General features: G+C 45.5%; 1 protein-coding gene across 1 annotated transcript in view; it reads right to left on the bottom strand.

The window, feature by feature from the left end:
- The window catches only part of LOC139251758 (beta-1,4 N-acetylgalactosaminyltransferase 2-like), a 43,262-nt gene extending 18,859 nt beyond the window's left edge, over positions 1–24,403 (bottom strand). Inside the window, exons 1-7 of the mRNA XM_070873297.1 lie at positions 24,234–24,403; positions 22,130–22,258; positions 13,846–13,952; positions 13,719–13,756; positions 7,737–7,917; positions 1,197–1,283; positions 916–1,103 (exon numbers count right to left, since the gene is read on the bottom strand). Of these exons, the coding sequence (XP_070729398.1) occupies positions 916–1,103; positions 1,197–1,283; positions 7,737–7,917; positions 13,719–13,756; positions 13,846–13,952; positions 22,130–22,258; positions 24,234–24,403 (900 nt within the window). The remainder of the gene's footprint in view (positions 1–915; positions 1,104–1,196; positions 1,284–7,736; positions 7,918–13,718; positions 13,757–13,845; positions 13,953–22,129; positions 22,259–24,233) is intronic.
- Positions 24,404–24,603: the final 200 nt, after the last annotated feature.

Genomic DNA, 24,603 nt, shown 5'->3' with positions numbered 1-24,603 from the left:
AGTGCAATACGACCTCAGTACTGTACTGAAGTCTTAGCCTAGATTTGTTTTGTGTTCAAGTCTCTGGAGTGGGACTTCAACCCCACAATCCTTCTGACTTGGAGGCGAGTGTGCTACCCACTGAGAGAAGGCTGACACCCAAGAGCTGGCACAGGGTTGTTGACCAAATAGCTTCCTTCTGTACTGCAGAATTCTATGATATTTTATAAGTCTGTATGCTTTTGAGAATAGACTTAACTCGGTGTTTATGCAATATTCTCAGTCTACATTGGAATGGTCAACATTGAAATTGAGTAAGTGGGTTACAAAAGCTAGAGAGCTGTAATAGAAAGAAAGCGAGAAAGAAAAAAAAGAAAGATTTGGATTTATATAATGCCTTTCACAACCACCGGATGTTTCAAAGCACTTTACAGCTAATGAAGTACTTTTGGAGTGTAGTCACTGTTGTAATGTGGGAAACGCAGCAGCCAATTTGTGCCCAAGCAAGCTCCTACAAACAGCAATATAATAATGACTAGGTGAACTTTTTTTTTATATTGATTGAGGGATAAATATTGGTCAGGACACCAGAGATAACTCCCATGCTCTTCTTTGAAATAGTGCCATGGAATCTTTTATGTCTACCTGAGAAAGCAGACAGCATCTTGGTTTAACATCTCATCTGAAAGACAGCACCTCCAACAGTGCAGCACTCCCTCAGCACTGTACTGAATTGTCAGCCTAGATTTTATTGTGCTCAAGACCCTGGAATGAAACTTGAACCTGCAATCTTCTGACTTGGAGGCAAGTGTGCTACCCACTGAGACAAAGCTAATGGTACCATATGAATCCAATTCAACTAATTGTGCTTTGAAATATAATTCTGGTTTAAAGTCTGTATAGTACATAAATTGAATACTGAATTCTTTACTGTACTTTTGCGAATGGCATTATGTATTGCTCGATGTGGGGTCCTTCAACTTTTTCGGTAATGTCACTGTCGTCTGCAATGATTATTGTCATGTTTGGGTAAAATCTCCGAATGCTATCTATCAAGATTCGTAGCTTATGATATCTTAAGAATGTCTTTGTTGTTATGGTAACCAAGGAATTGATGTTACTATCTGGAATAATGAAAATAAAAATCTAAGTTAGTTGAAGAAACACATTTTTGTGAAATGTACTGATCAAATCTTTGATTTGTAACTCAAATTTACCTGGTCCAGGATCATGTAAACGTAGCATTGGGGGCTGCCTGACAATGATCGGAAATAAAGCGGTATGCTCTTCAAACTGAAAAGACACTTTTTTATAAAAAGAAAAATTTATGTAAAATATGCACCAAATATCATATTTTTTGTGTAGAAAATGTATAACATTTCCTTGATTGATTGTAACAAAAATAGCAGAAGCCATTTATACAATAGATGCAATATTTAATTCTGGATCTTAAAATCATGGAAGAATCTTACTGTTAAGCTCAATATTACAACAGTCTTGCTGGTCCTGGTGAATTGTCCATTATATCATTGGTAGAGGAGCTCACAGAAGAGGCTGTAATGAGAACAACTTTGCTGGTTTTGCACGAGGCCAGAGTTGGAGGAGCGCAGAGATCTCGGAGAGTTGTAGGGCTGGAGGACATTACAGAGATAGGGAGGGGGCAAGGCCGTGGAGGGATTTAAAAACAATGATGAGAATTTTTAAATTGAGGCATTGACAGACCAGGAACCAATGTAGGTCAGAATCATAGAAATTTACAACATGGAAGGAGGCCATTTGGGCTCTTTGTGTCCGCGCCGGCCCACAAAGAGCTATTCAGCCTAATCCCACTTTCCAGCTCTTGGTCCGTAGTCCTGTAGGTTACAGCACTTCAAGTGCACATCCAAGTAATTTTTAATGTGTTGAGTGTTTCTGCCTCTACCATCCTTTCAGACAGTGAGTTCCAGACCCTCACCACCCTCTGGGTGAAGAAACTTCCCCTCAAATCCCTTCAAAACCTTCTACCAATTACTTTAAATCTATGTCCCCTGGTTGTTGACCCCTCTGCTAAGGGAAATAGGTCCATCCTATCCACTCTATCTAGGCCCCTCATAATTTTATACAGTTGAATAAGGTCTCCCCTCAGCTTCCTCTGTTCCAAAGAAAACAACCCCAGCCAATCCACTCTTTCCTCATAGCTAAAATTTTCCAGCCCAGGCAACATCTTTGCACTAGAGAAGCTACAGAGGGGATTTACAATCACATCTTTCCTGTAATGTGGTGACCAGAACTGCACGAAGTCCTTTAGCTGTGGCCTAACTAGTGTTTTATACAGTTCAAGCATAATCTCCCTGCTCTTGCCTTCTTAACCATTTTATCTACCTGGCCTGCTACCTTCAGGGATCCATGGACATGCACTCCAAGGTCCATTTGTTCCTCTACACTTCTCAGTGTCCTACCATTAATGTGTATTCCCTTGCCTTGTTAGCCCACCCCAAATGCATTATCTCACACTTCTTCAGATTGAAATCCATTTGCCACTGTACTGCCCACCTGACCAGTTCATTGATATCTTCCTGAAGTCTACAGCTTTCTTCTTCATTATCAACATCACAACCGATTTTAGTATCATCTGCAAACCTCTTAATCATACCCCCTACAATCAAGTCCAAGTCATTGATATGTCTCGGAGCGGGTGCAGGGCATTCTGAAAAGGGAGGGTGAACAGCCAGTTGTCGTTGTGCATATAGGTACCAACGATGTAGGTAAAAAATGTGATGAGGTCCTACAAGATGAATTTATGGAGCTAGGAGCTAAATTAAAAAGTAGGACCTCAAAAGTAGCAATCTCAGGATTGCTACCAGTGCCACATACTAGTTGGAGTAGGAATCGCAGGATAGCTCAGATGAATACGTGGCTTCAGGAGTGGTGCAAATGGGAGGGATTCAAATTCCTGGGACATTGGAACCGGTTCTGGGTGAGGTGGGACCAGTACAAACCGGACGGTTTGCACCTGGGCAGGACCGGAACCAATCTCCTAGGGGGAGTGTTTGCTAGTGCTGTTGGGGAGGAGTTAAACTAATATGGCAGGGGGATGGGAACCTATGCAGGGAGACAGAGGGAAGTAGAATGGGGGCAGAAGCAAAAGATAGAAAGAAGAAAAGTAAAAGTGGAGGGCAGAGAAACCTAAGGCAAAAAGCAAAAAGGGCCACATTACAGCAAAATTCTAAAGGGGCAAAATGTGTGAGAACGATGAGCCTGAAGGCTCTGTGCCTCAATGCAAGGAGTATTCAGAATAAGGTGGAAGAATTAACTACGCAGATAGCAGTTAACGGGTATGATGTAATTGGCATCACAGAGACATGGCTCCAGGGTGACCAAGGCTGGGAACTCAACATCCAGGGGTATTCAACATTTAGGAAGGATAGACAAAAAGGAAAAGGAGGCGGGGTGGCATTGCTGGTTAAAGAGGAAATTAATGCAGTAGTAAGAAAGGACATTAGCTTGGGTGATGTGGAATCAGTATGGGTGGAGCTACGGAATACCAAGGGGCAGAAAACGCTAGTGGGAGTTGTGTACAGCCCACCAAACAGTAGTAGTAAGGTTGGGGACAGCATCAAACAAGAAATTAGGGATTCATGCAATAAAGGCACAGCAGTTATCATGGGTTACTTTAATCTACATATTGATTGGGCTAACCAAACTGGTAGCAATGCGGTGGAGGAGGATTTCCTGGAGTGTATTAGGGATTGTTTTCTGAACAAATATGTCGAGGAACCAACCAGGGGGCTGGCCATCCTAGACTGGGTGATGTGTAATGAGAAAGGACAAATTAGCAATCTTGTTTTGCGAGACCCCTTGAGGAAGAGTGACCATAATATAGTAGAATTCTCTATTAAGATGGAGAGTGACACAGTTAATTCAGAAACTAGTGTCCTGAACTTAAGTAAAGGTAACTTTGACGGTTTGAGGCATGCATTGGCTAGAATAGACTGGCAAATGATTCTTAAAGAGTTGACAGTGGATAGGCAATGGCAAACATTTAAAGATCACAGGGATGAACTTCAGCAATTGTACATCCCTGTATGGAGTAAAATTAAAGTGGGGAAGGTGGTTCAACAGTGGCTAACAAGGGAAATTAAGGATAGTGTTAAATCCAAGGAAGAGGCATATAAATTGGCCAGAAAAAGCAGCAAACCTGAGGACTGGGAAAAATTTAGAATTCAGCAGAATAGGACAAAGGATTTAATTAAGAGGGGGAAAATAGAGTCCGAGAAGAAGCTTGCCAGGAACATAAAAACTGACTGCAAAAGCTTCTATAGATATGTGGAGAAAAAGATTAGTGAAGACAAACATAGGTCCCTTGCAGTCAGATTCAGATGAATTTATAATGGGGAACAAAGAAATGGCAGAACAGTTGAACAAATACTTTGGTTCTGTCTTCACGAAGGAAGACAAAAATAACCTTCCGGAAGTACCAGGGGACTGAGGGTCTAGTGAGAAGGAGGAACTGAAGGATATCCCTATTAGGTGGGAAATTGTGTTCGAGAAATTGATGGGATTGAAGGCTGATAAATCCCCGGGGCCTGATAGTCTGCATCCCAGAGTACTTAAGGAAGTGGCCCTAGAAATAATGGATGCATTGGTGATCATTTTCCAACAGTCTATCGACTCTGGATCAGTTCCTATGGACTGGAGGGTAGCTAATGTAACACCACTTTTTAAAAAAGGAGAGAGAGGGAAAGCGGGTAATTATAGACCGACATCAGTAGTGGGGAAAATGTTGGAATCAATTATTAAAGATGAAATAGCAGCGCATTTGGAAAGCAGTGACAGGATCGGTCCAAGTCAGCATGGATTTATGAAGGGGAAATCATGCTTGACAAATCTTCTGGAATTTTTTGAGGATGTAACTAGTAGAGTGGACAAGGGAGAACCAGTGGATGTGGTGTATTTGGACTTTCAAAAGGCTTTTGACAAGGTCCCACACAAGAGATTGGTGTGCAAAATCAAAGCACATGGTATTTGGGGTAATGTACTGACATGGATAGAGAACTGGCTGGCAGACAGGAAGCAGAGAGTCGGGATAAACGGATCCTTTTCAGAATGGCAGGCAGTGACTAGTGGAGTGCCGCAGGGACCCCAGCTCTTTACAATATACATCAATGATTTGGATGAAGGAATTGAGTGTAATATTTCCAAGTTTGCAGATGACACTAAACTGGGTAGCGGTGTGAGCTGTGAGGGGGATGCTAAGAGGCTGCAGGGTGACTTGGACAGGTTAGGTGAGTGGGCAAATGCATGGCAGATGCAGTATAATGTGGATAATTGTGAGGTTATCCACTTTGGGGGCAAAAATGCGAAGACAGAATATTATCTGAATGGTGGCAGATTAGGAAAAGGGGAGGTGCAACAAGACCTGGGTGTCATGGTTCATCAGTCAATGAAAGTTAGCATAGCAGGTGGTGAAGAATGCAAATGGTATGTTGGCCTTCATAGCTAGGGGATTTGAGTATAGGAGCAGGGAGGTCTTACTGTAGTTGTACAGGGCCTTGGTGAGGCCTCACCTGGAATATTCTGTTCAGTTTTGGTCTCCTAATCTGAGAAAGGACGTTCTTGCTATTGAGGGAGTGCAGCGAAGGCTCACCAGACTGATTCCCGGGATGGCAGGACTGACATATGTGGAGAGACTGGGATCAACTGGACCTTCATACATTGGAGTTTAGAAGGATGAGAGAGGATCTCATAGAAACATGCAAGATTCTGATAGGACGGGACAGGTTAGATGCGGGTAGATTGTTCTCGATGTTGGGTAAGTCCAGAACCAGGGGACACAGTCTTAGGATAAGGTGTAGGCCATTTAGGACTGAGATGAGGAGAAACTTCTTCACTCAGAGAGTTGTTAACCTGTGGAATTCCCTACCGCAGAGAGTTGTTGATGCCAGTTCATTGGATATATTCAAGAGGGAGTTAGATATGCCCATTATGGCTAAGGGGATCAAGGAGTATGGAGAGAAAGCAGGAAAGAGGTACTGAGGGAATGATCAGCCATGATCTTATTGAATGGTGGTGCAGGCTCGAAGGGTCGAATGGCCTACTCCTTCACCTATTTTCTATGTTTCTATGTTCTTCCTATGCCACAAAAAGCAAGAGACCCAGCACTGAGCCCTGTGGAACCCCAGTGAAAACAGCCTTCCAGTCACACAAACACCCATTAACCATTACCCTTTGCTTCCTGCCTCCGAGCTAATTTTGGATCCAACTAGCCACTTTGCCCTAGATCCCATGGGCGTTTACTTTTATGACCAGTCTGCCATGTGGGACCTTATTAAAAGCCTTGCTAAAATGCATATACACTACATCAAATGCACTACCCTCATCGAACCTCCTTGTTACCTCCTCAAAAAATTCAGTGAAGTTAGTCAGACATGACTTTCCCTTAATAAATCCACGTTGACTGTCTTTGATTAATCTGTGCTTTTCTAAATGAAAATTTTTCCTGTCCCTCAGAATTTTTCCAATAATTTTCCCACCACCAAGTTTAGGCTGATTGGCCGGTAATTACTCGGTCTAAACCTTTCCCGCTTTTTAAACAAAGGTAGCACGTTAGCAGCCCTCCAGTCCTCCAGCACCACACCTGTAGCCAGAATAAATTGGAAATTGAAAAAATTTCCTCTTTTGCTTCTCTTAATAGCCTGGGAGACCTTTAATCTGGGCCTGGGGATTATCCACTTTCAAAGCTGCTCAACCCCTTTATACTTCCTCGCTCAGTATGTATGTTTCATCTCATATTTCACACTCCTCCTCCCTGATTGCAATGTCTGCATCGCCCCTCTCATGTGAAAACAGACACAAAGTATTAGTTAAGAACCATACCCACGTCTTCCGCCTCCACACAGATTACCTTTATGATCTCTAATTAGGCTCTACTCTTTCTTTAGTTATCCTCTTGCTCTTAATGTATTTATAAAACATCTTTTGGTTTTGCTTGATGTTTATTTGGCAAAAACTTTCCATGCTCTTAGCTTTCCTAATTTCCTTTATAATTCCACCCCTGCACTTTCTATACTCCTCTCGAGTTTCTGCAATATTGAGCTCTCGGTATCTGTCATAAGCCTCTTTTTTTCTTTATCCTTCCCAGTATGTCCCTTGATATCTAAGGGCTCTAGATTTGTTAGTCCTACCCTTTGTCTTTCAGGGAACATACTTGCACTGAGCCCTCCAGATCTTCTCCTTGAATGCCTCCCACTGCTCTGACAGTGATTTACCTTCAAGCAGCTGTTTCCAGTCAGCTCATGGGTGAAGGGGACTTGGTCCAATTTAGGATATGGGCAGCAGAGTTTTGCATGAGCTCCAGTTTATGGAAGGTGGAAGATGGCCAGGAGACCTTTGGAGTAGTCAAGTCTAGAGGTAACAGAGGCTTGGATAAGGCTTGTGTAAGCAGTAGATCAGCTGGGGTGGGATGGAGATGGGCAATGTTACAGTCGTGGATGTAGACAGTCCTGGTGATGGAGTAGATATGGGGTCGACAGCTCAGTTCAGGGTCAAACAGGACATCAAGTTTGCGATCTGGGAGCAGCCTTGATTTTGTTCAATGGGAATGTCTCCTGGCAGAGGGAGGCAAAACTAAATTTTTTAATCTTTTTGTTTTTAATGTCTGCATCATGAAGAAAGGTCTGCAATAAGCTGCCAAGAAAGGAGCTTTATTTCATGTTCAGGTTGACTTGAAAGGTAATTCAAAACGACATTAACTAATAAAACATGGAGGTTGTACTTACCTATATCAGCTGTATTAATGTGGTACCTCTTGCTTGTGTAAGTAACATATTTGAGTATTGCATTGATGAGTTCCAAACTTGGGCTTGTTACTGTCAATTCTTTCTTGCCTAATCCATTTAACACACCTTCGGGGACTACAGCAATTGTATTAAATACTCCTTGTGTAGCTTTCAGTTTGACCTAAGTAATAAGAAAATAGCTAATTTACATCACACATATGTCATGGAATATTGTGTAATATTTTGCAGAGTACTACAGTATGTTTGTGTAACTGAGCAACTGGGGAAATTGGTGGTAGTCAATATCTGTCAAGTGAAGAACCACAACTTTTATTCTCTGAAAATTACCTTACATCTATTCATGGATTCCCCCATTTTGGTTTGTGAATTTCAAGGAAAATATAGAGGGGCCGAAATTGCCCCTTCCCTCGAGGCCTGTTACCGCCGGACATTGGCGGCCATGCTGCGGAGTGGAATGCCGCTCAATTTTTCGTGTAATGGCCGCCATAATGAAAATTGCGCTCCTGAGGTATCCCGGCGGTGACCTGTTTCCCTGCAACCCCCCCGCCACCCCCACCCCGCCCTACCGCTCCGCTGCTGCCGATCTGTGCTAAGTGCATCATCATAGCGCACAACGCCGATGTTTCCCCCTGACGGCAAAATTCCACCGAAAAATACTTACCCTGCCGAGCCGTGCCCAAAGCAGCTTTATTCTGCCGGCGCAGTGAGGCTACAGTCTTTGTAAAATGGCAGTGCGGCTCCCTTTATAGGGAGCGGCGCACTGCCGCTGCCGCCATGGTTTTTTTTTTGTCGGCCGACTGCCAAGTGGAGCCGACAATAATGCCCCCAGGTTCAGCCAGGCCACCAATAGGCAAGCTTGGCACCCCATCTTGGGTGCCCAACCACTGGCCCAGCCGAAACCCTCCCTGGTGGTGCAGGCTCTCCCCTTTAAGTGAAGGAGAGAGCCGGGTTAATGCGGCGCAGTGATAACTGACAGATCCGCTCCCAACTCCTGCCCCTCTAGACACCAAATTTCTGCTTACCGCCCCACTTCTGCCCCCATTATGACTGACTTCCGGTCCAGCGAGAACAATCAAACCAAAGTGTGGAATTTCACTCGAAGCCACTGCATCCACCGCGCTGGTAAAAGCAACAGAAACAGGGCAGGGGCGCCTCCTTTCCAGCAGTGGGCAACTTCGGCCCCAGAATCCTTTTATAATTGGAGACTGGTATTATTTCAAATAGTACAAACCTTTATGGGTCCAATTTTGGAATCCTTGTTAAAAAGCCACAAGGACTTCATCACATCCACTGCCGCGTATTTGCAGAACAGTGGGGAGCTGTACTGGTTGGATAATGCAAGCTCAGTTCATTGATATAATTTAAATAATCGACGTTATGCTGCTGATGCCTTGGGTAGGAAGTATGCCTGCATGCAGAAGTGGGCCTGTAACTAAAACTTAAAGGGATGCAACTACTGATAGGAAAATAGGGGTCCGAAATTGCCACATGGTTGGTCCGGGGATGGTAACCTTCTGGGCCTGGGTCAGTTAACGCCCAGGGCGTAAGTGCCGCCCGCGGCGGGGAATTGCCCTTTACACCCCTCAAACGAGACAGAGCGCTGTCTCAGGCACTGCAGCTTGTTGGAGGGGCGCTCCCGAGGCATCATGTATCAGGTAAATGGCTCCATCTTCCATGCCATAAAGTGTTGCTTGATAACTTGTCTGTATTTTTCTCACCCATGCCAAGCGTTTACACAATCTTACAGCTCTGTCGTTGCATGTCATGCATACCCGCACCTTTGCAGGGCACATATTCAAGGTGCAAGGTACAATTGAAAATCTTGTGAAGCTCATATCTTCCAAAAGCTAAGCACTTCAAATCGTTCGAGTACAGTCTAACTCCAAGATGCATTTTCACTTACGAACCCACAGGTTGGCCTCATAAAATCATAGAACAGGACAACACAGAAGGAGGTCATTCGGCCCATCAAGTCTGCTTCGACTCTTGCGAAGAGAAATCCAGTTAGTCCCACTTCCCCACACTTTCCCCACATCCCTGCAATTTTTTCTCCTTCAAGTATTTATCCAATTCCCTTTTGCTAGCTACTTTTGAATCTGATTCCACCACCCTATCGGGCATTGTGTTCCAAATCTTAACCACTCGTGTAAAAAAAAATTTTTCATGTCGCCTTTGGTTGTTTTGGCAATTACTTTAAATCTGTGCACTCTTTTTATCGACCCTTCAGTCATTGGAAACATTTTCTTTATATTTACTCTATTTAAACCCTTCATGATTTTAAACACCACTGTCAAATCTCTGTTTCGCCTTCTCTGCTGTAAGGAGAACAACCCCAGCTACTCTAGTCTATCCACGTTACTGTAATCCCTCATCCCTAGAACTATTCTAGTAAATCTCTGCTGTACCCTCTCCAAAGTCTTCAGGTCCTTCTTATAGTATGGTGCCCAGAATTGAACATAATCCTGCATTTGCGGCTGAAAAAGTGTTTTATATAGGCTTAACATAGATTCCTGGCTTTTGTACACGCTGCCTCTACTTATACAGCCCAGGATCCCATATGCTTTATTAACTGCTTTGTTAATGTGTCCTGCAACCAAGATTTGTGCACAAACACCCCCAGGGTCTCTCTGTTCTTGCATCCTCCTTAAAATTACCCCATTTAGCTTCGATTCCTCGTTCTTCGTAAGAAAATACATCACCTCACAATTTTCTGTGTTGAGTTTCATCTGTCATATGCCCTCATCTTCCACCAGCCTGTCTATGTCCTCTTGAAGTCTGTTACTATGGGCCCAAATTTCCCCATGAGTTGCACCGTTTTTTTTGGTGTAACTTGATTTTTCTGGTGTCTTTTTTTAGTTGCAAATATGGCCATTTAATTTGCGTCAGTCTAAGTGAATTAGTTAGGTTTTTTGTTAGCTCATTTTTTTTCAAAAGGGGGGTTCCCAGCCACTTACACCATTTATGCCAATGTGGCCAGAAAAAAGTTGTACTAAACTAACTTAGGGCAGCGTATGTGTCCACTTTTGTCCGCACAGAAAGACCTTACTTACAGTTAAGGAATTGGCGCAAGTAATTACATTTAAAGCACCACCAAGCACCAAACAAAGCACAAAAAGTAATAAGCAATTAATTAACAAATAAAATAGAAGGAACCTTGCACCTAAAGCACCAAGACCAAAGTAATAAGCAATCAATAAATAACATAAAAAAATAGTAGGAACCCTGCACCTAAAGCACTAAAATCAATCAGTAAATAACAAATAAAAAATAGAACTCCTACCTGAGGGAACACAGCGGGCAGCCGATGAAGGAGCCCATTTGGCCAGGGCTGGGGACGGTGTGCTTCAGCCCCTCCCACGCAGCCTGCCGCGCGTTTGCCAAAATGGCCTGCCAGGAGCTACTGCACATGCGCGCAGACTCTAGCGCCGCCCCCCTATCTTTCTTCTGCACCACGCCAGCTCCACAGACGGCCCGAGAATTGGTCATGATTGGACGGATATTTTGGGGCACTACTTCTGAGGTAAAATGTCGGCGGGGGGGGGGCTCGGAGGTGAGCCGAACAAAATCGGAGGGCCAAATTTGGGCCCTTTGTTCCTCACTGTTAAGTACACTTCCAAGTTTCATTTCAGATGCAAATTTCAAAATTGTGCCCGGTATTCCCAAATCCAAGTAATTAATATATATCAAAGCAGCAGTGGTGCTTGTACTGAACCCTGGGGAACATCACTGTATACCTCCATCCAGTCGGAAAATCAGCCATTCACCACAACTCTCTCCTTTCTATCCCCAAGCCAATTTTGTATCCATGCCCATCACTGGCCCATCAAATTTAGGACGGCAAAATTCGGATCCTTCGTGCCTGTTTTTTTGGTGCTACGAGTGCCGTTTGGTTCCAAAAAGGTGTTTTTGGTGCATGCACACACTTGTAGCGCGATTTATGTCAGATGCCATGCACGCAGTTAACGTTTGCAAGAAGTATGCAGAGCAGGCAGATCTTGACATCAATCAGTATGCAATGGTGATTTGACAACACCAGTGCAATTTTGAAGCTCCATGCTCCAGCTAACGCCCTGCCATAACATGTAGTTATCATTCTACAAGTGTTTAGTGCATTCTAAAGTTGTTTAAAGTTGCTAAAGTCTACAGGGTATGGTGTTACAGGTGCTGACGGACTTTTCCTGACTTCAAGGCTTCTGCTCAAACCCCAGTTCCTGTTAGACATGGGTGCACTTGAAGGCATTCCCCTTGGAATACAGCACAACTTGAAGAATGAACAGAGGACATACAGAGCAGGACAGGCGACTGGAAGAGGGAGGAGGAGGAAGAGGAGTAGAGGGGGAAGGGCTCTCCGTCAGAGGCCATATCCACCCAGGGTGTTCAGGACACAATTCTCCTACCTGAGCCTCAGCGAGGAACAATGTGCGAGACACCTGCACTTTGCTAAGGACCTTCTCTTTGGAATGTTGCAGCCACAACTGCAACCTCAGAGCAGGGCAAGGACTGCATTGCCAGTGGCTTTGAACGTGATTGTGGCGATGAATGTTTATAAGAACATAAGAAATGGGAACAGGAGTAGGCCATATGGCCCTTTGAGCCTGCTCCGCCATTCAATAAGATCATGGCTGATCTGATCATGGACTTAGCTCCACTTCCCTGCCCGCTCCCCATAACCCCTTATCCCCTTATCGCTCAAGAAACTGTCTAATTCTGTCTTAAATTTATTCAATGTCCCAGCTTCCACAGCTCTCCGAGGCAGCAAATTCCACCGATTTATATGCGTCTGGCTCCTTCCAGGCTGGTGCTGGAGATATTTGCAATAACTTGCAGTTTACTGACCACTGTTACACAAGGGAGGTCACTGAGGCTTTCTACTCCAAGAAAGCTAACTACATTTAATTCTCTCTCGCCAGCAGATGGAATGAGCTCAAGCCTTCACGAGGTTTGCAGACTTTCCCCATGATGCAGGGCGGCATTGACTGAATGCACATTGCTTTGCGGTCGCCGCATGTCATCTCTGCCATGTACTGGAATCGAAATGGATTCAACTTCCTCAATGCCCAGCGGACGTGTGACCATAGGCAGAAATTCATGCAGGTCGAGGCCAGGTATCCTGGCAGCAGTCAGGATGCCTTCATTCTGCGGCAATCCGCCGTGCCAGCTGCATTTGAACCACCACGGTATACCAAAGGTTGGCTACTGGATGACAAGGGCTGTCCGCTGACGACATGGCTCATGTCTCCAGTGAGCAAACCACTCACACATGTGCAGCTTGCATACAATGAAAGCCATGCTACTACACAAAATGTGATACAGTAGTCCATTGGCACGCTGAAACAACTCTTCTGCTGTATGGACAGCTCTGGAGGAGCCCTGCAGTACTCGACAGAGTGGGTGTCAAGATTTTTGCTGGTCTGCTTCATGCTGCTCAACTTTGCCATCATGAGGGCACAGCCCTTGCCACCCTATCTCCACCCTCCCTTCCTCTTCAAAACCTTGAATGTGCTGTCCGTACCCAGCTTTCCCGCAACTCCATGTTTGAATCCTTCCGATTGTGTTTCTGCCACACTGCTAAAACTGATTAATTCAAATGATTGCATAATTCAATTTTTTAGTACAAAGTTGACTTAAACTTAACAGGAATAAAATCTCATCTCATCCAAAAGGCAGTGCCTCGGACAATCAGCACAGCACTGAAGCATTAACCTAGATTATCTACTCAGATTCCGGAATGGGGCTGGAACCCACAACCTCCTGACGGCGAGGTAAGAGTGCAACCACAGAGCCAAGATGACACTCAATATCCTGCTGGCAATCATCATCTGGACTCGCATGTACAGAATGGCACCTTCAATAAGGTGCAGGAGGGCTACCAGTAGCTGCGGAACAGTAGCGCGGTAGGAGTCAGCGCCCACAGGAGAGGAAAAACTTGGAGGAAAAGAAGAAATGTAAGATCTTACATACCATATAGTCCTGTCTTTCTGATGCATGCACACCTAAACCTGGAGGAAGAGATTGCGTTTTATATGAAATGAAAAATAAAAATTAATAATGTTCATTGCTTTGCTGAAAATTAAATTGATAATCTAACCTGGGATGATGATCGACTGTAGAGGCAGTACTTCAACTCCTTGGATAGGATAGCTTAGAGGAGAATTGGGTTGGGCTATGATTATATTCTTCAAGGGTGATTCATTCCTGTTTTAGAAATGGGTCATTATAAAAATACAACTTTGAACATGCACTCGACTTTTGTTTTCAACTACAATAAACTTGAATCAAATGTCTGTTCATCAACCTGAAACAAACTCCGTTCCCTGGCCACCAACTCCGTTCCTCTCCCTAGCCAGTGACTAAAGCTTAATCGGATCATTTGTGACCTTAGTGTCCTATTTGACCCCTGAGATGAGCTTATGACCACATATCCACTCGATCACCAAGATGGCCTACTTCCACCTCATCCTTGCCTTGTTACTTCTAGACTTGAATATTCCAATGATCTCCTGGCCGGCCTCTCACCCTCCATAAACTTGAGCTCATCCAAATCTCTGCTGCCCATATCCTGACTTGCACTAAATTCCATTTACCGCTGTGCTCGCTGACCGACATTGGCTCCCGGTCCGGTAACTCCTCAATTTAAACATTCTCATCCTTGTTTTCAAATCCCTCCATGGCCTAACCCATCACTATTTCTGTAAACTCCTCCAACCCTACAATTTTCCAAGATCTGTGCGCTCCTCCAATTCTGGCCTTCTGTGTATCCCTGATTTTAATTGCTGCACCACTGGCATCCGTGCCTACTGCTGCCTCGATACTATGCTCTGGAGATAAAGAGAGATGAGGTCATGCATTCTTGCCAATTGTGCTTCTCCGCCATACTTGAGTGCCTCAGCGGGGATTCCACCTGCTCCTAATGCCTTGTGTTCTTGGGCTGACGGATAGTCTTTTCTACCTCGTGCTGAGATGGTGGCAGGTAGTATGCTGCGGGATGGACGCGAGGACACTCATGTCAAAGGCAGAGTCTCGATTAAGGAGATCTTTGAAGTGCTCCTTCCAGCAGGCCCTGACTGCTTCGGTATCCTTAATGACTGTCTCCCCATTCTTGGCCAGCAGTTGGTTAGGGCCTTGGGTTTTTGGGCCGTAGGTGGACATAACTGTGGTGAAGAATCCTTGCATGTCATGGCTGTCGGCCAGCTACTGGATCTCCTGGGCTTTCTCTACCCACCATCTATTGTTTAGGTCGCGGGTTTTTTATTGGACCTCGGCCTTCAGCCATCTGTAGAGCTGCTATGCTGCTCCCGAATTGGGTTGGCTGCTTTAAGGAAGCTGCTGGAAGGAGCAGTGCATGCCAGGAGATCTCAGAGATGCCGTAATTGTGACTATCTTTAAAAAAGGGGACAAGTCCGATTGTGGCAACTACAGAGGAATCTCCTTGTTATCGGCCACTGGGAAAGTCATTGCTAGAATTCTCCTCAACTGTCTTCTCTTTTTGCTGACGATCTCCTCCCAGAGTCACATTGCATAGTGCTAAGGGAGGCATTGTGCACCTCACTTGGGTGCGAGCATGGGAAAATCCTGCGCTAAAGAGCTGGGCTGGGAGTTATCCGAGAGGCGCCTGGGAAGGGAAAAAAAACCTACCCCCACCCACCCCCACACACAAAAACATTCCCAAAACTTTGTCCATGTCACCACAACATAACTAGCAAAAAAAATTAAAAGAAAAAACAATCACTTACCTTAGAAATCCAATACTTACTTTTTTGCAGTCGACATCGTTGGACGCCTGATTTCCCAGGCGTTCACTGTGGGGCGCGCTGAGGGGCGTACGGGTCGGACTGAGGTAAAAACTCACGCCGGTGTTGCAACCAGTTGTGTTGCACACCTGGCGCAGCTCTTCCGGGCGGTGCTGCTCCACACTGCCGCAAAATTGGACCCAAGGATCCCTGCGGGGTGTTGGAGGCTGACCGTCCACCTAGAAGACATCACCATCGCTATTTCTGCCACGCCGGGGTGAAAAATGGAGCACAGAAGACCCGAAAATCCACCCCATAGTGCTTACAGCACGGAGAGATGCCATTCAGCCGAATTGGTCCACACGTGCCTCCTCTCACATCTCTTCATCCAACCATATCCTTCTATTCCTTCCTCCCTATTGTGTTTATCTAGTTTCCCCTTAAATGTATCTATGCGCGTCGCCTAAATTACTCTTTGTGGTAGCGTGCTCTACATTCTTATCAAGCTTTGGGTAAAGAAGTTTCTCTTGAATCTCCTTCTGGATTCATTAGTGACTATCTTATATTTGATCTAGTTTGGACTCACCCACAAGTGGAAAGAGTGCCTCCACACCTATCCTATCGAACCCTTTCATAACTTTCCTATACGCTGATGACATTGCCTGGGCCACGCAAAACATGAACCTGTCCATCACCGAGTAGATCCTGACCAATGATTTACAGAGGATGGAGGCCTACTTCTGCCGATGGCGACTTCGGCCAAACCACAAAACACAGTCACCTCAACATTCCACTTCAACAAAAATATAGCAAACCAAGCTTTGAAAGTCTCCTTTTGCGGCACAGAGGAAAACCATGCCAAAAAACCCTCCTACTTAGGGATCACGCTGAATCACACCCTGTTGTATAGACAACATCTCCAGAACCTTGGGAATAAATTAAAAAGTAGGGTCAACTTGATGCAGAAACTCATTGCATCCACATGGAGATCAGATGCTCAAACCCTCCATATAACATCACTCGCCCTGGTGTATTCAACAGCGGAGTACTGCTCTCCAGCATGGCTATTAAGTCCACATGTCAAATTTTTGATGTCCAGGTGAATTCTATGTGAATTACCACCAGTACAACACCAACAGCTTGGTTGCCCGTGCTTGCAAACATTGCACCACCACACCAACGCCATGAATATGTAGTCTCCAGAGAATACAACCGATACACCAGCAAAGACATGCTGATCCAGGCTAACTTGAACAAAATACCATCAGCCCATCTCAAATCTAGAAGGCCATTTTGGGCCATCGCTGTAACTCTTCAGCGATCTTCCTATTGTGTTCCTAACAGAGATGAGACTGCACACAGGGAGGTTAAAGTAACAGTGACCTCAGTCTTTATTAAGACACTCCAGAGTGAGGAACAGGCCTTAGGGGCCGGCTTATATACAGTGCTCCCAAAGGATGCTAGGATCCCTTGGGACTTCAGGGGATGCGCTCCCTGGTGGCGGAACATTGGAGTGCATGCTTTACAGATACACAACATCACTCCCTCACAAAGCACAAAGTCAAAATGAAAACTATTTACAAGGTGAGGCGGTCGGGAGCCTTTCTTTCCCTGGTGGACCGCCTCGGTACAAATGTCTGTTCTGGTGTGTTGGCTGTGCCCTCGCTGGCCCTGCAGGGCTGCTGGGTAAGCCTGGCCTTGCTGGGCTGTTGTGCATGATGGGTTCGATTTCCTGGTCCGGGGTGGTGTCGTTGATCCTTTGGGTGTGTGTTGTGGGCTCGAAAAAGGTGGTGTCTGCTGTGGGTTGTTCAGGGCAGTCTGTGAACCGCAGCCTCGTTTGGTCCAGGTGCTTTCTACAAATTTGTCTATTGTCTAGTTTGACTACAAACATCCTAACTCCCTTCTTTAGCTATCACCGTGCCTGCGATCCACTTGGGAACATATCTATAATTTAGCACATACACAGGGTCATTCAGCTCAATTTCCCATGGCACAGTGACGCGACCATCGTTTACATTTTGTTGCTGCCGCCTGCTCTCTACCTGATCATGCAGGTTGGGGTGAACCAGCGAGAGTCTGGTTTTAAGTGTCCTTTTCATGAGTAGCTCAGCTAGGGGCATCCCTGTGAGCGAGTGGGGTCTTGTGCGGTAGCTAAGCAGTACTCGGGACAGGCAGGTCTGGAGTGAGCCTTCGTTTAAGGCTCTGTTTGATTGTTTGTACTGCCCACTCTGCCTGCCCATTGGAGGCTGGTTTAAATGGGGCCAAGGTGACATGTTTGATCCCATTGCAGGTCATGAATTCTTTAAATTCAGCACTGGTGAAACATGACCCGTTGTCACTGACCAGTAGGTCAGGCAGGCCGTGGGTGGCATACATGGCCCTCAAGCTTTCAATGGTGGCAGTGGCAGTGCTTCCCGACATTATTTCACATTCAATCCATTTTGAAAAAGCATCCACCACCACCAGGAACATTTTATCGAGAAACGGGCCCACATAGTCGAGATGGATCCTCGACCAAGGTCTGGAGGGCCAGGACCACAAACTTAGTGGTGCCTCTCTGGACACGTTGCTCAACTGAGCACATACGCTGCATTGCCGTACACAGGACTCTAAGTCAGAGTCTATACCGGGCCACCACACGTGGGATCTGGCTGTCACTTTCATCATTACTATACCCGGGTGTGTGCTGTGGAGATCCGAGATGAAGGTCTCCCTGCCCTTTTTGGGTAGCACTACGTGGTTGCCCCACAACAGGCAGTCTGCTTGAATGGACAGCTCGTCCTTTCGCCGCTGGAACGGCTTAATTAGCTCTTGCATTTCAACGGGGATGCTGGCCCAGCTCCCATGCAGTAAACTGTTTTTTACTAGGGACAGCAGAGGATCTTGGCTGGTCCAAGTCCTAATCTGGCAGGCCATGACAGGTGATTTATCATTTTCAAACGCTTCCATGACCATCAACAAGTCTGCGAGCTGCGCCACCATCAACAACAAGTTTGCAGGCTGTGCCATTTCCACCCCTGTGGTGGGCAATGGTAGCCAACTGAGAGCATCCACACAGTTCTCGGTGCCTGGTCTGTGGCGGATGGTATAGTTATACACTGATAGCGCGAGTGCCCACCTTTGTATGAGGGCTGAAGCATTAGTATTTATCCCCTTGTTTTCAGCGAACAGGGATATGAGAGGCTTGAGATCGGTTTCCAGCTCAAATTTGAGGCCAAACAGGTACTGATACCTTTTCTTTACCCCGAACACACACGCTAATGCCTCTTTCTCAATCAAGCTGTAGGCCCTCTTGGCCTTAGACAAGCTCCTGGGGGCATAGGCAACAGGTTGCAACTTCCCCGCAACGTCGGCTTGTTGTAATACACACCCGACTCCGTACTATGATGATGCATCACATGCTAGCATGAGTCTTTTACACGGGTTATACAATACAAGCAGCTTGTTGGAGCATAAGATATTTCTGGCTTTCTCAAAAGCACTTACTTGGTTTTTTTCCCCATACCCAGTTCTCACCTTTACGCAATAACACATGTAGGTGCTCAAAGAGGGTGCTTAACCCCGGTAGGAAGTTACCAAAATAGTTGAGGAGTTCCAGAAACGACCGCAGCTCCGTGACGTTCTGTGGTCTGGGTAGGCGTTCCTGATTGCCTCTGTCTTGGCATCTGTGGGCTGAATGCCGTCCGCCGCGATCTTTCTCTCCAAAAACTCCGCTACTGTTGCCAAGAAGACGCATTTCGACCTCTTTAGCCACAGCCCTACGCGATCCAGTCGCTGGAGGACTTCCTACAGGTTTTGTAGGTGCTCGACGGTGTCCCGACCTGTGACCAATATGTCGTCCTGAAAAAGCACCATGCGTGGTACCAACTTGAGTAGGCTCTCCATGTTTTTCTGGAAGATTGCTGCAGCCGACCGAATTCCAGACGGGCATCTGTTGTAGATGAACAGTCCCTTGTGCGTGTTGATGCAGGTGAGGCCCGTCGAAGACTCCTCCAGTTCCTGCGTCATATAGGCCAAAGTCAGGTCGAGCTTGGTGAACGTCTTGCCTCCTGCCAGCATCGCAAATAGGTCGTCTGCCTCAGGTAGTGGGTATTGGTCCTGTAGTGAGAAACGATTAATAGTTACTTTATAATCGCCGCAAATCCTGACCGTGCCATCACTTTTGATTACTGGAACAATCGGGCTGGCCCACTCACTGAATTCCACTGGGGAGATGATGCCCTCGAGTTGCAGCCTGTCCAGCTCGATTTCCACTCTCTCCCTCATCATGTGAAGTACCGATCGGGCCTTGTGGCGAATGGGTCGTGCCTCTGGGACCAAGTGGATCCGCACCTTCGCCCCGGAAAAGTTTCCAATGCCTGGCTCAAAAAGGGAAGGAAATTTGTTGAGAACCTGGGTACATGAAGCCTCATCGACATGTGATAGCACTCGGATGTCATTCCAGTTCCAGCGGATTTTTCCCAGCCAGCTCCTTCCAAGCAGTGTGGGGCCATCGCCTGGGACAATCCAGAGTGGCAGTTCATGCACCGTGCCCTCGTAGGTGACCTTGACCATGGTGCTGCCCAGGATAGTGATAAGCTCTTTGGTGTACATTCTCAGTTTCGTGTGGATGGGGCTCAGGGCTGAACTGAATGCCTTGTTGCACCACAGTTTCTCAAACATCTTTTTACTCATGATGGATTGGCTAACGCCAGTGTCCAGTTCCATGGCTACGGGTAAGCCATTCAATTTTACATTTAACATTATAGGTGGGCATTTCGTCGAAAATATGTGCACCCCGTGTACTTCAGTATCTGCCTCCTCTCTCTGAGGCTCAAAATTGCTTTGATCCACCATGGACCGATCTTCCTCTGCCACATGGTGGTTAGCAGAGCTTGCAGCTCGTCTGCAACCTCGTTGGAGGTGCCCCATTGTTCCACAGCTCTTGCAAACATACCCTTTGAAGCGGCATGAATAGGCTGAATGGAAGCATCCACAAAGACAACAAGCTGTGAATTGCTTTGCATTCATCCTTTGTTGCAGACTCTGAGTCATCAGGATCACCTGAGGCCTGCTGGCAGTTGCAGACTCGTGGTTTCTGCCCTGTACATTTCTGCTCGCAAACACAGTTCCAGTTAATTTATGAACAGTGCTAGCACTTGTGTGCTGAGAAATTTGTTTGGTGTTATCACTGGTGGACATAAACGCCTGTGCTATCACAATGGCCTTACTGAGGGTCGGTGTCTCTACAGTCAAAAGTTTTCGTAGGATGGTCTCGTGGTCAATGCCCATTACAAAAAAGTCTTTCAGCATTTGCTCCGGGTAGCCATCAAACTCATATTGTCCTGCAAGTCACCTTAGCTCGGCGACATAGCTCGCCACTTCCTGACCTTCAGATCGCTGGCATGTGTCGAACCGAACCTCGCCATCAGCACGCTCTCCCTCGGGTTCAGATGTTCCCGAACCAGTCTACACAACTCCTCATAAGACTTATCTGTAGGTTTCACTGAAGCCAGAAGATTCTTCATGAGGCTGTAGGTTGGTGCCCCGCAGACCGTGAGGAGGACCGCTCTCCTTTTTGTAGTGCTTCCTTCTCCGTCCAGCTCGTTGGCTACAAAGTACTGGTCTAGCCATTCGCCTTATGCTTCCCAGTCCTCACCCTCCGAGAACTTCTCCAGGATGCCCACAGTTTGCTGCATCTTTGCATTGGATTCGTATATTCATCGCCAGTTATTGTGTTCCTAACACAGATGAGACTGCACACAGGGAGGTTAAAGTAACAGTGACCTCAGTCTTTATTAAGACACTCCAGAGTGAGGAACAGGTCTTAGGGGCCGGCTTATATACTGTGCTCCCAAGGGATGCTGGGATCCCTGGGGACTTCAGGGGATGCGCTCCCTGGTGGCTTTACAGATACACAACACTTCCCTCAGCCTTGATCACCAATGGTGCAATGCTTGGAATGGATTCCTTATAGAGGACCCCACAGTACAACCTGAAGGATCAAACCTTCCGTGCAAGCATTGGACAACCGTCAACCACCTCAGAACCGGTATTGCTAGATGCTGCCACCTTCTCCATAGATGGAAGATTAAAGCATCCCTTCATGCAAATGTGGAGCTCCTAATCAGACCCTGGAGCACATCACTGAGCACTACCCTCAGGAAATTGACAGTTAGCCTGCAAGATATTCACACTGTTACACAGATCACTTTGGCCTGAATATCTGACAGATGTTGACAATTGATTTGCTTTGCTACAACCATATCAAAGAAGAAGATCTTGGGAGACGTCTATCAGGTCACCCCTCAAAGATTCAATGGGCTGTGAGTTATATTCTGGCTTCTGACCAATGAAACCTGGATTAAAATCCAACTCACACTGAAATTCTCCTATGTCTGTATTGGTCCAATGTGAAATTAGTTTGGGCAGTGCCAATCCAGGGCATGTGCTTACAGCATAAGACTGTTGTCATATTTGCATTAACCACTGGTAAAGAAATTGTGGCCTTCTAAGTTTGGGGTTGAGGAAGAACAGAAGGAGTTTTAATCTGCATCCTAATCTAGGATTACTTTGGGTAGATTTGAACTTTTGGGAGACTGACTGTGCGCTTTGTTAGTGTTAAAAATTGCTCAAAAGAACAGCATTTTCAAAATTAGATACCTCTTTCTGTATTGTTCATACTGCAGTTTTCTCCTTTCTTTGACTGATAAAATATCTTTCTGATCATAAGATTTTTCTAAAGGCCATGGTCTCCCAATGTTACAGCTGCAATTATTTTTGAGATACGACCTGTAGAGGATTTGAAGTTGACATTAACCAAAGTGACAAATAAAATATCTGCTCATTATAATCACATTCAATGTACATATCGCTGCATTCATTCATAATACAGATCCACTTAACCATTGATACTGCCCTTGCCAACACGGTTTGGAAATGTTTTAACCATTCAATAATAATTGTCGAGAACCCCAAGTGAACAGTTAAGAGGTTTGGGTTGCTTCACAGTGATGAAACTTTCTCAACTATTCCATTTTGTCCCTCGGCTCTTGGGTAGGATTGTGTGAGTATTTAGTCACAGGTTTAGACACCTAATTACTTAGCAAAGCACTTACAAAAGGAAAGATTTTACTGTTTACCTTCAGCTGAAGCATTGCTAGCTGCTACAAGAGGGTTTATCTTGTTAGCCATATCCAAGTGGGATTAGTTGCCTCAATTAAATAGACTTCAGAATCATTATATGATCTTGTGAATGATCATTCATGTTCCATAAAGTATTCATCATTTATCCTTCAGGCTTTAAATCCTGTTCTACAACTGCTGCTTATCAATTGTTTGTCTTGACTGCTGATTGATGCTGTCTCCTAGATCAGTCCATTCACCATTGGATGTCAATCATTCAGCCATTAGGTTCCTGCTCTTTAGAATCCTCTTCCGAACCATCTTTCCTTGCTATTTCTCATCGTACCTTCAACGTTTTCACTAATGGTATTGCACAACATCGCTTTCCAAAGACAGGTGTAGCCATTCTATCCTATGGCATCATGAACCAGTTCAGACATGATGTCCATTTGGAGCAGATATGCAGTCCTCCCGGAGAAGGGCTCAGCATTGGCAGGGTAAGGCAGGGCTCGTACTGAGAGCAGCTTTGCTCTACAGTTGAATCATCTCCATAGATTAGCTGCCAGTAGGCGGGCACTGCCATCAGCCCTGGTGCCTTGCAGGATGCTCTGCTCATTCATGTAATACCCAGGCAAAGTGCATGGGATCTCCAGGAGCTGATCTTTTATCGGCACTGGGTGGGTCAGCAGAGTGGGTGCATCTCCATCAATTTTAAAAGCACTGTTCGGCAATAGGATTAGGGGTAAAATTTCTGTAGCGCCCGAATAACTTTTGAAGACTAGAAAACGTAGCACTAGATGATAATGATTCACTCCTGCCAGGACATTCAGCTTTCGCACTCCAAGAGGAAAGTGGATCAAGCGCTAATCACTTCTGTTAGTTGTCTAAAGGCCGAGAATGGGGCGGTCGCGGCAGAGCGCTGAACAATGTGGAGTTCATTTCTAACGATATCGGAGGCTGCTACCCTTGCTTAAAGGGAAGGGCCAGTGATGGAGCACAACCTACTTCGCAGCATTTCTGCATTGCAAGGTGACCTGCGCAAAACCATCACAGCCCCAAACACTCTCAGCAAATGGAAGGCCTGGCCATCTTCCAGCAATGAAACAGCAAAGACTTTCAGCAAGCGCCAGACTGGTGCAAATAATCAAGTTTCACCTTCCTGAAAACCAATTGCTTTAATTACCGATCCCCAAGGGGCCAGCCGAGTTGACACCACCTCCTCTTCCTGCCATTGTTGATGCCTGGCAATACAGCAGGCAATTTTGCATCTGGGGCCGTAATGGGACGCTGCACAATTCATGGCATCATGATCTGCAAGGCACTAGAGGCCCCGGTGGAAAGTGTTAGTGCCAGCATTACTGGCACTGAAGATCGCAGACGTCACTGAATTCGCCACGCCTGATCGTTAACACCTTAATGTCCTGTTACCATTGCCTCCCCCCCTTGCAGGCGCTAATAGGAGGCATTAAACAGCCGAGTTTCACCCCCTTAGTGCTGACAATTGTCTGCTTTAAATAAAGAAAACTTGCAACAGGTGGACTCAAAACAAAATTCCTTAGATCTTCCAAGGACAAAATTAATATATATTACATTTCTAAAGTTAATTAATTTCATAAATTGCATATTATACAACAAGGCTTACCAGCTTCCTCCATATGGAGACAGAAAGGTTAGTTTTTCCCAGGGCGTGATGTTTAAGTGCAGGTTAGCAATGATATTCTTATTTTTCATGGTGGGAATTAAATTCCATGATGTAAGAAATTCCTTGTCAAAGAATATCACGAGCAAAACTGCCGCCATTAAAATCAACATGATTTGACAAAAAGTTTTGTTTTCCATGCTGAAAAAGATACAATTAAATATTTGAGTTAAACATCATTTCAGAGCCTTTAGAAAGAATTGTACTTTAGTTATGATACTCATTAATCAGAATTTCGCTTTTTGTCATCTTTTTATTTATCCAAAGTAATTGGGATTTTAGCTTAAGCATAAATCTAAGAAACATAATGAAA

Source organism: Pristiophorus japonicus, unplaced genomic scaffold, assembly GCF_044704955.1.
Source record: "Pristiophorus japonicus isolate sPriJap1 unplaced genomic scaffold, sPriJap1.hap1 HAP1_SCAFFOLD_442, whole genome shotgun sequence".
In the NCBI taxonomy this organism is placed as follows: domain Eukaryota; kingdom Metazoa; phylum Chordata; class Chondrichthyes; family Pristiophoridae; genus Pristiophorus; species Pristiophorus japonicus.
The sequence above is the reverse complement of the archived record's forward strand: the minus strand, read 5'-3'. Positions and strand labels throughout refer to the sequence as shown.